Genomic DNA, 13,935 nt, shown 5'->3' on the forward strand with positions numbered 1-13,935 from the left:
TTTTTTTTTGAGGAAATTAAGATACCATTGTTACCATCGACATTCCTCAATAATCAACACCATTATCTCCGAGTTTCCCTCTAATTAATCATTAAATATAATTAAGGTACCGCGTTATTAAATAAATTTTTATAATTTCATTCACTCTTTCCATTTTTATTATTCATTCGTCTAATACTTCTCGTGTTCTTTTGTTTTAGGGTTTGTGTTAGGGTTTTCAATTTCGAACATTCTTTGATCGAAATCGAACGGTGATTCATTATGTTAGGGGAAGTTCAGCTACAACCTCCACCGATTCAACAAAACCCTAGCGATTCCGATCCCTTACTCGCTCATCAAGATGAGGTTGAAGATGATGATTCCCATGGAACTGGAAATTCTAATGAGATTAAGGATCAAGAAGATATTGAAGCTGGCTCACTCCCTTGTTGTCGAATTTGCCTCGAATCCGATTCTGATCCAGGTGAATTTTCGTTTTCAGTTTTATGCCAATTTTTTTGGAATTTTTGGAATTTTTAAATTGTGAATTGTGGGTGTGAGAATTTTTTGCCTTTATGTGATTTGGATTATTAAATTAAGGATTTTTTGGTTAGGATTAGATTAAGGATTTGATAAGGCAGAGTTTAAATTGAAGGGTTTGTTGAGTGTAATGAGTGTTCTTAAGATATGAACCGGTTGGGTTGGTATCAAGATTTGTGACATTTTGATCAGATATTGTGGTTTTGGCATTTGAATTGATCCCTGTTGTTCTTAAGATATGAATCGTCGATTTGGTTGTTATGTAAAACAGAAAAGCTTAAGATTTTTATTTTAGTTTTATCGCTTTTGGAATATAGTAGTTTAGTTTTTGATAATGTTTGTCACTCGCTGTATCTAATGGAAGGTGAAAGTGGATAACTTGGCTATCTATGTATGTTCGTTTGTGTTTGATTGTGTAATGTTTTAATTTAATTCTAAGTTGATAAAAGGAACCTCGTAATGTTGATGGCATAAACTAGGCCGTAGGAAAGCAGGAAACTATTGTCATTCAATATCAAAGATTTTTATTTACGTCCATTTCTCTGTGCTAAATATTTGGAAAGAAACACAAGATTTTCGATGTGAAAACTTCTTGTTTTCAGCATAAATCAATATTGTGGTTATAAGAACTTGAATTATCTTCTGTGTTATGCACATTGAAGGACCCATGTTTGCAACTATGCTGGCCATGGCCCTCGCCTCATTTCTCGTTTAACTTGCTTATATATGTCTCATGCATAAATTTAGCACTACCTCTAGAAGAGAAAAGGCAACATATGCACCACCTCTAGCCTTTAGTTGTTAACAAACTACACAAAATCATTATATATTCTGTATATTACATGTATTCCTATATAAAAGATGATGTCATGTTTTTAACAAACTACACAAAATCATTATATGTAGCCTTTTGTACTCTTTTTTCCTCCTATGTGGGTTAAGTGCATCTTGTGCTAGCCGTGCTTAATAATAATATTTGCTGATTAAAAAAAAAAAACTAATATTTTAAAATTGTTGTTAAGAGTCTCACATTTGATGAGATACGATATCACAATTTGCTTTTAAGTTTGGGCAATCCTCACCTTGCAAGATGATTTTGTAGGGTTGAGTTAGGTCCAACCCAAATTTTAAGATGATATCAGTCTATCCAAGATCTGTTGGGCCGCTTGCTTCCTCTATTGAGCCACTCCAGTCATGTTCTAAATGTGTTTAGAGTTCCACCGATTTTATAGGGTTGAGATAGACCCAACCCAAATTCCAAGAGTTATATATAAATAAATTTTGCCATCACTATACAAAAGTTTTGGGTCTGTCACTGGTTGTTATGCATAAGAATGTTAATGATAGAATGATGATTAAGTTTTTTGTGCTTTTCTCATTGATACCAGCATATCCTATTACATGGCGCATAGCCTGTTGAATTAATTAGATAAATGCTACTTGATAGTAGAAAAAAACAATTCGGCTGGTATTACATTGGTAGTACGTGTTTCCCTAAACCTATTTTTTGTTTGGTTTCACAGAGGATGAATTGATATCTCCATGCATGTGCAAAGGAACCCAACAGTTTGTTCATCGTTCATGTCTTGATCACTGGCGCTCAGTGAAGGTGAATGTTTTATTGTGTAATTTTAACTGCTAGTTTTTACTGGTTGAGTTCAAATGACAATTACATGACCTATTTATTTTGTGCTTCATAGGAAGGATTTGCCTTTTCACACTGCACCACCTGCAAAGCCCAATTCCATCTTAGAGTTGAAACGTATGAGGACAACTCTTGGCGTAAAATAAAGTTCAGACTTTTTGTGGCAAGGGATGTTTTCCTTGTTTTTCTGGCTGTACAAACTGTGAGTATTTTTTAACATTATATCCATTTCATATTGAATAAGTTTGCATTGCTTCTATTATTTCAATTTTAAGTCAATCTCTTTCTAAGCCATACTTATGGGCGTGTTATTTATTATATCAATTCCATCCTACATTAGAGCTCTTTTTCAGAGACAATATGATGCCAATCTTGTGTGATTGCTAAACTAAACTTTTATGTCAGCATTTTAGTAGCTTAGTTAGTATCTGTAGTTATTGAAGACAAAATGTCTGTATTCCATGAACCTCAGAACAGTTGGATATAGAAGTTGTGGTTGTGCTGGTATCAGGTTGGTAAGGAGACACCAATGCCACAGTATTGGTAATTTTAGACCTTAAGGAATTCTTTTTATGGTATTTCTAGTTTTGTTTTTTATAAAATTTGATTCCGGTTTGATCTGTCTAGTTGTTTTGACATATCTTGTCATATAGTCTAATGTTCGCGGGGGGATTACACAGGAAGTGCCTTATTCATTATTATTTACTTATTTTCCAGGTGATTGCTGCTATTGGTGGTTTTGCGTACATCATGGACAAAGATGGGAACTTCAGGAACTCATTTGATGATGGGTGGGATAGGATATTGTCAAGGCATCCTATACCATTTTATTATTGTATTGGTAAGTTAACATGCGTCCACTGGAGTTGTTTGTTTTAACCAAATGGCCGAGATTCCTCTGCATGTGTACTTGGTATTTTGCCGTGAAATTTTCTGAAATTAGGGGACCATAGTTCTCCATATCATCTGAGATACAGATACTTGTAATTTTCGTCGATATTTTCCTTGTCCTTCATGTTTTATGCAAGTCCGAAAGAATATTGGAGAGAATGTTGGCCTAGCTATAGTCATGTTGGAGAGAAAATAGGCATTAGCAGACACCTAAATTTGATTTGAATAAAGCCAAACGGTAGTAACATATTAACATGAGAGAATCCAAATGTTAGAACAGAAAGTTATCGCATGAGAAAACACACACACACACAAATATTTATACACATCTAAGTTTTCTTGTTTTGGGGGAGGGGAAAAAATAAACGTGGTAAATGAAAAGTTATTTTTAACACGAGTTGCTCATTCTACTGACTTTCCTTATTCGCATGGTTATTAAATAGTTTTTCATGTATTATATATCAAAGATTTTAATTATCTATATCATGTTCATTCAGTGGACTATTTTGATGCTTAGTACTAGAGTTAATTATCCGTGTTGTGATAATTGTTTGAAAAGCTATAGTTTTTCCTTCCCTGTACGTCTCTATCTCTTACACAATTTATATACATGTTCCAGGAGTGGTGGCCTTCTTTGTACTAATTGGATTTTTTGGCCTAATACTGCATTGCTCTTCCCTCAATAGCAACGACCCCAGAATGGCTGGTTGTCAGAACTGTTGCTACGGATGGGGCATCTTGGATTGCTTTCCTGCATCAATGGAGGCATGCTTTGCCCTTGTAGTTGTTTTTGTTGTCATCTTTGCAATTCTTGGTGTAGCTTATGGCTTTCTTGCATCCACCATGGCAATTCAAAGGATCTGGCAGCGGCATTACCACATCCTCACCAAGAGGGAGCTTACAAAGGTAAGATCGTTATGCTAGTTGAAATCTGTCGCCTGAAATGTTTTTCCTATTTTCTAAATCATTTGATACTTTATTTGAATCTGATGCACAGTGATCAAACTTTCTTTGTTGTAAATATTTACAGGAATACGTAGTAGAGGATCTACAAGGCAGTTATTTCCCACCCAAGTTAGACCCTGAACATGAAAGTCGCCTAAAAATGCTTAAGCTTTTGTGATTCACGGAACAAATCTGTAAAAATGTGCTTTCAAATTATTTTTCGTATCAAGTTGTTGCTTTATGTGACGGTTTCAATCTCTTATGCTTGGCAACCTTGTTTGCTAGAGCATGGGAATTGTTTATATCATCGTTTTTTTTTTTATATATAATTCTTGGATCCTACCAGATTCTGTATACTCCAAATCTGTGTCAGAAAAAATGAGGAAAATATAAGCAGTTAATTGTCAACTCAATGGACTTACCTTTTATTGATTCGTCACCTCGCCGATGTCATGTCATATGTTCGGATGACCAAGGATTAGAAAAAGGATCTCTACCAATTCAATGGTTTCTGAAAGGTGAAATAAACATGGGTTAAATTTTTAGTTATTTGGCAAGTGAAAAAATAGAGTGGAAGAAAGTATAATTTTCCTCCTCTTTTGTATAGGAAGTAGAAGGAAATAAAAAGATTCATGCATGATGTGAATACTTACAAAAAAATGTGAATGGGAAAAGGAAAACGGATATTTTTATAGTTTTAAAAAATTGGCAAAAGTGGGTCATGTATTATTTTCGATTCTGGAATTAATATTTTGTTTCTTCAAATGGGTTGTTATCGGTAGGCAGCAAAATGTCTGGTCAGGCTCATACGGATCGAAATCTGTTTTAAAATACCCAGAAAAAGTTATATGGTATATTTCCAATTTAGTTGAAGGTTGCATGTTCTTTATGATCGTTTCATTGGCATCTTACCTTTTTTCTGCAGCTACTCAAGGTATTTTTAAGTGAAATTTCATCTCGATTAGTGGTCAAACTCTGTCATATATGTATGATAACATTTTCCTATTTGTATTTAACTCCAAGCTCAAATCACGGTCTTTGGATATTAAGTGACATAAACCTGCAGTCCTTCTTGTTCAACATGTAACTTTCTTAAAAATCACCTCTTGATTCGGAAACATCTTCTTCTGTAACGTACAATAACAGTTATATAAACTGACTCTAATTTTGTAATGTACTCTAACATGTGGCTGTCGAGTTTCTTGCAAATGAGCACTTATATTTCTACTATTGATAGACCAGACCTCAACCTCTTTTCCTTTTTGTACTTCCTCTTCTCTTTTGCTGTAGTCATGGTTTTGGAAATCCATAGAATTGGCAACAAGCAAGATAGTATTGTTTGATTAATATGCTCTTCTTTGTCTTGTCACTAGAAAATTGGGGTCAACTTTTTTTTTCCTTTCCGTTTTGGTACAACTTTTTTGTTCCTTTTTACTTGTTTTTTTCTTGTTGCTCCTATATCCTGCCTAGCGCTTGTGACATTGGTTTTATGCCAAGTATCGTTTTTTTTTTTTTTTTGTTGTAAATTTGGTCTTAAATAATGTGTCACTCTCAATTCAATATATCTCGCTTTGTATTTACGTTAATGTACTATTCACTTTCATTCATTTATACATTTTCTTGATTTGTGTAAAATGATCAAATATGTCAATTATCATTGGAGCAATCATCATAAGTACACATTATGGATTGACACCATTAGAGGGTGTTGTACAATTGGATTCTAGCACCCCACCAGTACCAACAAAAACAAGATGATCACCATCTCTAATAACCTCAATATCATCAATTTCAGCTCCATCTTTGCAAACAACCTTTGTAGCAACTATACCAAATTTCTTAGATCCAATTTCAAGTAACTCTTGAAAACTTTCAGGTAGCAACACAAGCTTCCCAGCAACCTCACCCTTTTCAGGACAACTAATTGTTACTCTGGTTGGACGCGAAACACTCTTCACACCATTCCTTGCATTGTTATTCATTTGAACACTGAAAAATTGGTCATTTTCTCCTTTGGTTGCCGCTGACATTATCCCGAAGAGTGAATTATGAAAGTTATTATTCTTACGCCTTGGTCGATTTTGGATCCACGAACCATCATTTCCATGAAATGGTCCATCTTGAGGTGTAGGCATTGTTGGTTCACTTGTAAATCTACCAAGGTACCTTACTTTACTATCCTGCCTCTCAGGAATAGGCACAGAAACAAAAGATTGAATCTTACTATTATCTTCTCCTTTGGCTTCAAAAATAGCTTTGATTTCTGTATGTCCTTGTTGGTCAGCTAAATCTCTTGGACTCCAACCATATTTATCTTGTTTGTCAATGTTAGCACCATGTTCTAATAGGAATTTGACAATTTCAACACTGTCTTCGGAGACTGCCACGTGTAACGCCGTGGTTCCAACGCTGTTATTTGGAAGCGTGATGTCTCCACCGTATCGCATAATGTCTTGCAACAAATTGAGATTGTTCTGTTCAACTGCAGTGCATGCATATTGACCAACATCACCAATTTGCAAGGTAGCACCATTTTCTGCCAAAAGTTTTGTTACTGATTCATGTCCTCCAAGTATAGCCTCCCACAGTGCTACATTTCCATCAGAATCTGCAAGTAAATTACCATAATCAACTTATTTTATTTTTGAGTTATCAAATTACTACTTCATCAGGCATAGAAGGTGCTAATTGTAATTTAATGTCAAAAGCCTCATGAAAAGAAATGTTTATATTATAGTTTTTTTCTAAGTCAACACTAGTACATGGGCTGTGCAATTTGGATGAGATTGATGATGAATGTGAGCACTACAATATATAATATTTTTTGTGAAATTATTAAAACCATGACGACCCAACATCACAAAAATTACTAAAATTTTAATTAAGAATTTTATAGGGAAAAAGAGGTATGAATAAGTCTGGATTATGTAACCACATGACCATCTCTTGTTAGTAGAACATTTTATCTACAACTAGTAAGCTCTTGACTATGAGAGACCAATAATTTTATAATAAAGGGAAGGAATAGACTTTGCATAATACAAACTATGTTTTATTATTTAGAAATAAATGACATCATTTTCTAATATTATCTAACATCAATTATTTTTATTTTTTTATTTTCTCATTAAATTCAACGTGTATTGGTAAATGCCACTACTAAAGGCCGGTGGTATAGTCTAGATAAACAAAATAATACAAGGAAAGTCAATCCAAAGATTAATAATTCATAAGTTCATTGGTACTACATGCAATCCATTTTGTAAGTTTATTTAGTTGTCTTTTATTTTTTGAAGCAACCCAGAAGCACATGGCTCCACAGAAAGAATTTTTTAAAATTTAGACCTTTGCTTCCTCATTGAGTACAACATGATTAGTTTAATGCTCATTTTTAGTAAGTGTTGACTTCCTAATATGGAAAAGATAAGTCAACTAAGAAAATAAATGGCAGACACATACATCAGCATAAAAATAATAAGGCCAAATATTTATTTTTTAAATAAGCAGAAGTAGAAGTTTTTTTTGGTAGATAGAAGTAGATGTTTTTTATAATAAAGTAAAGAAACCAAATGCTTACTAAGGACTTCCAAAATATGACTTGGCAATAATTGTCATGAATAATAGTTTTCATCTGTCATTGTTTTCTAAATTGATTAGTCCATGTATTGTATATTATTATTACTTCTAAACTTATACTAGTACTGTACTGTATTACATATAATATACTATGACCAAAATTATTTGAAGTAAATGAATAAGAATATGGATAAAGGCCAAGAATAATTAATTAAATAGTTTTGCCAAAAAAGAAGTTTAGAGACAGTGAATATTTACCTCTAACGTTGGGATTTGCCCCATAATCTAACAGAAGTAAAACACAGTTTTCTTTTCCTTTACATGCTGCTATATGCTGATTTGTGTAAGAACAACGAATTAGCACAATAGATTAAGAAAATAGAAAATACAAAAAAGATCAACAATCAAATTTAAGCACTCACCAAAGCTGTTCTTCCATTATTGTCAGATTCATTTGGATCCAAACCTCGTTTTAACAATTGTTGTAACAACAAATCATCTCCTCTTTCTGCTGCAAAGCATAGACTTACTGGTAAGTCCATCCTACCGCGAGCTAACATGTTCTCTGTCTCGACCAAAACTCCCTCCATAATTGGATCGTTCAGCTCTTTCAAATGCTGCTCACAATAATAAGTCATGATCAAAATACATAAACATGTCAACATGCAATAAATCGTTATGATATTATACAAACCTGAAGAAGGTTATTCATGATTATGGTTCCGTCACCAACATTAGCTTGAACAATATTCAAGAAGGTGGTACGGTTCAGCCTCAACAGTTGACTTAATCGTTTGGTTCTAACTGTAAAATGCTGTGGCTTATAGCAAAGTACACCAATCTCGCCACAAAGTTCTCCTGTTTTCGCCTCACCGACAATCTGAAATCAATTACCAATGTTTAGATTTAGTTCATATCATATAGTTCAACACATTTTCCTATCATGCATTAAGTTGTAAATAAAATTACCTGTTCAACCCCGCCTTTGAGAACTACCAAGTCCTGTCAAATAGATTTATTAGAAACCACAAAAAACTTCAGTTTATATTATAATCAGCAGTTTTGAAAATCCGCATTTAGATTTCAAATTAGTAATTTGGACATTTACCACAGCACCAGTGACTAGAATGTAAAAATCAGTTGGAGCTTCATTTTGTAAGATAACATCTTCTTTAGGTGGAAAATACTCCGGCTTCATCTCAGATACCTTTTATAGTTGAATCGAGCAAAATACAAGTCATTAATGCAAGTTGAAAATGAAAACAAATATGTAACTAACAATAACAAGTTAGGGCTAAAAGGTGCAATTACCAATTGAAAGAGCAAATCATTTGAAACCCCCTTGAATAAGTAAACCTTATCCATCAGAGAATAGAAAAGATAATGTGAAATGCTTGATCTGATGGCTTTAGGAAGAGACTCAAGTGTCTCCTGTTGCTGCAAGCCCTCCGAGTCTGTTCTAAACTTCAAACACAAGTGAGCAAGCATTTGATCTTGTAGACGAGGAGGTAATTGGTTCCTATGAGCAAAACTTGATGCAGCTTGTATGGTATCCCTCTGAGATTTGTCACAAACAATGAGTCTTACGATTTCGAAAATATGAAATCACTAACTAAAAAATATCTTGATACTTACAAATTTTCTAGTTCGACTTGTGCCATGGACAACTAAGTTAGTCATGTTACCAATCAGATATGCTGTTAATCCTAGATTAAAGAGCATGTAAAATATGACAAAGATCATCTCCCTTTCATTCACCGGATGCAAATCTCCATAACCAACTGTTGTCAAAGTAGTGATGGACCAGTATATAGTTGTCACATATCTTGTCCACAAGGACTGCTGAAGGAAATTTGACATTGATTCGCCAATCCATGTCTTTGCTGGATCATGATAACGCGCGGCAAGAAGATAATAAAAGCATCCAGCACAGTGCACAGCAAATAGAGTAACCTGTGAAAATCATTCAGATTATTAGTCCATCTCATTTACATCTAATTTATCTTCCTTCTTAAAAGGTTGCAAACACAATATATTCAAAAACTTACACAAATAAGCTTTGCACACCGAACCCAAAAATAGTTATAGTTTCTGTCCTTCTCAAGCCTAGGCTCAAAGAAAACAACATTTACTGTCATAAACTACACAACAAAGAAACAAAATATATACATGATTTTATGAGATAAATGCATGTTTAGATGAGCAGCGAGATTGAAAAATCTAGTGAGCCACCGTGATTTTGTGAAGCTACAAAGTGTAGCTTTTGCGGAAAACTTGTGAGTGGCTCACTGTGCTTTTATCAATCTCATCGCTCATCCAAACATGCACCAAAGCTGTCAAGTTTCAATCTTACCGAGAAAACATAGCGCTGACTCTACGAAGACGCCAAAGCCTAAGCATGTTGAATAGGCCATAGGTTTGCATAGGAGCAGGAGATATATGTGCAACAAGCTCAGAAGGAATGATGGAGATAAAATCAAGTACAAACCAAGTTCTTGCATATTTCCAAGCAATCTGTTTTGGGTTATCTACGAACAAATAGGTAGTTTTGTCCAGGTAAGCCACAAAGAAGGTTAGAACTATATCTATAGCAAAGAATCCATTGACAATATTATCTGTAACAGAAAGGGGTTTTTGTGGTTTCTTAAGGAATCCAAATTCAAATGGAGATACCCAAGCAGTATACACAACCAATGTAACAAGGAAAGTTTCCCATATCCTGCAAATGCCAAAAAGTTTAAATTATTTAACAGTCTTAGAAAACTGTAAATTTCAAATGCAACAGTTATTTATGTTCAATAAGATGAGAAATAGGGATGCCAATGAGACGGGGTGGTGGCAGGAGTACTCCCGCCATCCAAAATGCTCATCATCTCCATTCCCCGCCTTGGGGAGTATTCTCCTCCTAAATCTCCGTCTCCGCTCCACGATCAATATTTAAAAATAATCAAATTTGTACAATATTCAATTAAATTGGTAGAAAAAATATTTAAATTTTAATAGTAAAATAAAAATTAAGACATTATCAACAATAGATATTTTCCCAAACCACCAAACCAGCTTGTGGGACTTTTCCCTCATCCAATTCGTGCGGGGAAACTTCCCGCCAACGAGACCCCAAATGGGGCAATCCGCTGTTGGGACGAGGAGTTTTAAAAAACTATGCTGACCGATTACATTGAATTGAAAGCAATCATACAAGTGAGATTAAAAATCATATCTTAATCTAAAACATCCTTAAATCATTAGGTGTATGAGTTTTGTCATTATTTATAGGTACCTAAAAAAATCTTATATTCAACGGGAGTCACAGTTGACAAATGAACCCTCACAAACCGCAGTTAAACAAATTGACATGAGAGAACATAATAAGAGAAACATAGATAATGACTCTTTACACAAACAGAGTAGCAGTTACATAGCCAAGAAACAAAACGGGTAATTTAGGAATTTCAGTTGAGAATCCAACATCAAATTTCTTTCGTTACAAACTCATAGCCATCATTAAAACACACCACCAACTTCTTGGTTGTTTCCTATACAAGGAAAACAAAGTCAAACTTTATAGGATCACTAGAAACACGTGTAAACTTTTTGGATGTTCCTTTGAAGAGTAAAAAAATAAATTAAACAGAACAAAACAAACACAATTTTTAAATGGGTTGGGTAGATCTCAAAATAAGAACATTTCGAGAAAATTGAGTGATTAAATTGTTAATTAAAAAGATTAGTATAAAACATAAAAGAAAACGAAAGATAACCAGATTTTTTTTTCTGTTTTAGTATAAGGCGGGGATCATTAAGAAGAGATATTGTTGGTTTATGTTTCTAAAGAGTAACAAAACAAACAAATATAAGCATATAACCATAAGTATTTTCAAGAGAATACAAATAATAGTAATTAATAAATAGTAAAAAGTAAAGAAAAATATTGTTTTTTTTATTTATTTATTTTATTCAACAACCTTCTATGTGAGAATTCCGTGAAGATGGAATTTCTTGAATGGTTTCAAAGAATAGAATAAAAGAGAGGACCAGGAAGAAAAAATTCAATAAAATAATAACATAATAACATCAAATACAAACAGAAAATGAAAGAAGTGAAACATTAACAGCTAACAATTTTCCGTCAGAAACAAAGCAACAGAAAAATCAATGTCATGTCTCTCAACTCTGTCACAAGAAAGGAAAAAAAACATTGAAAAAATAATGTGAAATACTGGAAAATTTAAAGACTAATCAAGACTAATAAAGACTAATTATAAACCTTAATACCATTCATTGTGTTTCTTAAAAACAAAGTGAAATCTTAAGAAAGAAGAAAACAATCAACGGGCGTTGGGTCTAACAGGAGATTAGACACCTCCAACCAAGATTTGAAACTCGGTTGAAACTTGAAACAGATAATCATATATATTTACTATCTGACACGTCTCAAATAAGATTACCAAGAACGTTGAAAAAAGGATAAACAGAGAAGGAATTACCGGTAACGACGATCATAAGGAGATATAATGAGAGGTCTGAGTTTAACTCTCCGGTTACTTCTGGCACCAAGAGAAGGTAATATTCCGGTTGTGAGACTATAGTGACTTCCATCTCTTGATAATTCAAGTTCTTCTTGGCCACACATAGTCATTGGAAGCACCATTTTTATGTTCTAGTAACTTGTTCCTTGTATGAATCTTTTTTTTCCAGTAGTTGTTAGTACACGGTTTTGATAGGCATGTTTAGGCGGTTCTTGAATTGAATCTATATTTATGTATACGTGTGAAAGTGATGGTATGTCATACACAAAGTTTCTAATGTCTTTATATATAGGGGTGGGAATAGGCCAAGCCGCCCGTCAGGGGCCTATGGCTCGGCCTACTAAAAGTCCGGCTCGGCCTAACTCGTTTAATAAATGAGTCAAGCTTGAACTTTTTAAAAAGCCTATTAACTTAATTAGGCCGGGCTTAGACTTATAAAAAAGTCTATCAGGTCGGCCCGTATATAAGTATATTACATTTTTCCACATTATATATATATATATATATATATATATATATATATATATATATGGGGGCATATCTAGTGAGAATTACTTATCCTTCAAATTCTCGTACCACAATTATTATTATTTCAGTTTTTATTTATTTATTTTGCATTTGGGATACAACACGACCCTTGATATTTCCCTCATATATCACACGAAGTTCATCTAACGAGTCAAGAGTTACTCACACCAATTGTGTTTTATTAGTTTAATTTGTATCTAATTAATGTTTATCTCTCTATTAAGTATGTTGCACAAATTGAAAGGAAAAAAAATTGATGAACAAACTCTGTTTGGAATTTATAACACAAACTAGGCTTTTAAACAGGCTAATAGGCCAGGCTAGGCTTTTAAAAAGGTCAGGCCAGGCTTAAAATAAAGTCTTTGACAGGTAAAAGGTCAACACTTATGCCTTAGTTTTTTCAACTAGGCCTAGCCTATTTAAGCAAAGCCCGGCTCGGCCCGGCTCATTCCCACCCCATTTATATAGAAACATAAAGTAGTCAATTAATGCATTTGGAAATATTTCAAACACACCTTAACAGAAAAAGAATTAGAGAACTTTTGGAAAAATGAAATAAAGATAATGATATAAATATGTAATAAATTGATTATTTAAAAACAATGTTGAATAAATATTTAAAAATTTGGGACATTCAAATATATGCTATTTATCAGGGCCTCTTATTGGCAAAAAATTTGGGGATTGAAGAGCTCGTTTGTTGCTCTTACTCTTTACTTTGTGTTATCCTCCTCAAAGCCAACTCCCAAGTTTCATGTTTATGTCGATTTGATTCAAGACGTGAAGGACTTGATAGAACAAAGTAATACTATTGGTTTTCACACTCTCAGAGAGCAAAATCAATGTGCGGATTTCTTGGCCAAGCTTGGAGCCTCCTTAGATCATAATTTGGTTCCCCATATCTCCCCTTCAAATGGTCTCTTATATCCCTTGAAGATGGATGTAGTTGGAACTTTCATTCCCAGAGTGTAGTTTATAATTGTTTTTTTCCTTCCATTCTTTTCTTTTTTCTTTAGCATTGTAACCAAAAAAAAAAATAAGAATTTTCCCTTAAAAGAAATATTATTTTTAATGATTTTTTTTAACAATATTATTTTTAATGATTTAAATCATTTGATATCTCCTTTATCCTTGGACTTGGATCTTGTACGCTACTAGAGAATTTTTTTCTCTTTCTCTCAAAATCTAACTGTCTTTCCGGTTTGCATACTTCGATGGTTTTTCGAAATCATTTAGTGGTTAGAAATTCACCTTTAACATATAATTCACTTTTAACATATAAGTGTATTGTCTGGGGTTCGA

The 13,935-nt window shown here is 33.6% G+C and overlaps 2 protein-coding genes across 2 annotated transcripts; one reads left to right on the top strand and one right to left on the bottom strand.

Annotated features, from left to right (window-relative positions):
* Positions 1-4,408, top strand: LOC146902175 (RING/FYVE/PHD zinc finger superfamily protein). Its single transcript, XM_085738974.1, has 7 exons — positions 1-106; positions 201-463; positions 2,043-2,128; positions 2,220-2,366; positions 2,882-3,005; positions 3,675-3,961; positions 4,086-4,408. Exons 2-7 carry the CDS (start codon positions 262-264, stop codon positions 4,176-4,178), a joined length of 939 nt encoding a protein of 312 aa, XP_085595100.1. The 5' UTR covers positions 1-106; positions 201-261; the 3' UTR covers positions 4,179-4,408.
* Positions 4,409-5,627: 1,219 nt separating this feature from the next.
* LOC146902176 (K+ transporter 1) lies at positions 5,628-12,362 on the bottom strand. Its single transcript, XM_085738973.1, has 11 exons — positions 12,064-12,362; positions 9,930-10,295; positions 9,625-9,682; positions 9,212-9,529; positions 8,888-9,133; positions 8,685-8,783; positions 8,546-8,578; positions 8,271-8,456; positions 7,999-8,193; positions 7,835-7,910; positions 5,628-6,608 (listed from the first exon to the last, which is right to left on the bottom strand). Exons 1-11 carry the CDS (start codon positions 12,225-12,227, stop codon positions 5,683-5,685), a joined length of 2,667 nt encoding a protein of 888 aa, XP_085595099.1. The 5' UTR covers positions 12,228-12,362; the 3' UTR covers positions 5,628-5,682.
* Between the last annotated feature and the right edge of the window lie 1,573 nt (positions 12,363-13,935).

Source organism: Medicago sativa, chromosome 8, assembly GCF_051527215.1.
Source record: "Medicago sativa cultivar Bolivia chromosome 8, Bolivia_mono, whole genome shotgun sequence".
Classification (NCBI taxonomy): Eukaryota; Viridiplantae; Streptophyta; class Magnoliopsida; order Fabales; family Fabaceae; genus Medicago; species Medicago sativa.

Bases quoted from the DNA above. Each gene is read 5' to 3' on its own strand.
- LOC146902175 (XM_085738974.1), top strand. From the start codon at position 262: ATGTTAGGGGAAGTTCAGCTACAACCTCCACCGATTCAACAAAACCCT. The intron at 2,129-2,219 runs GTGAATGTTTTA...TGTGCTTCATAG, and splicing joins ATCACTGGCGCTCAGTGAAG to GAAGGATTTGCCTTTTCACA. The intron at 2,367-2,881 runs GTGAGTATTTTT...CTTATTTTCCAG, and splicing joins TTTTTCTGGCTGTACAAACT to GTGATTGCTGCTATTGGTGG.
- LOC146902176 (XM_085738973.1), bottom strand. From the start codon at position 12,227: ATGGTGCTTCCAATGACTATGTGTGGCCAAGAAGAACTTGAATTATCA. The intron at 10,296-12,063 runs GTAATTCCTTCT...TGGCATTTGCAG, and splicing joins CCTTATGATCGTCGTTACCG to GATATGGGAAACTTTCCTTG. The intron at 6,609-7,834 runs GTAAATATTCAC...ATTTACTTGCAG, and splicing joins GGCAAATCCCAACGTTAGAG to ATTCTGATGGAAATGTAGCA.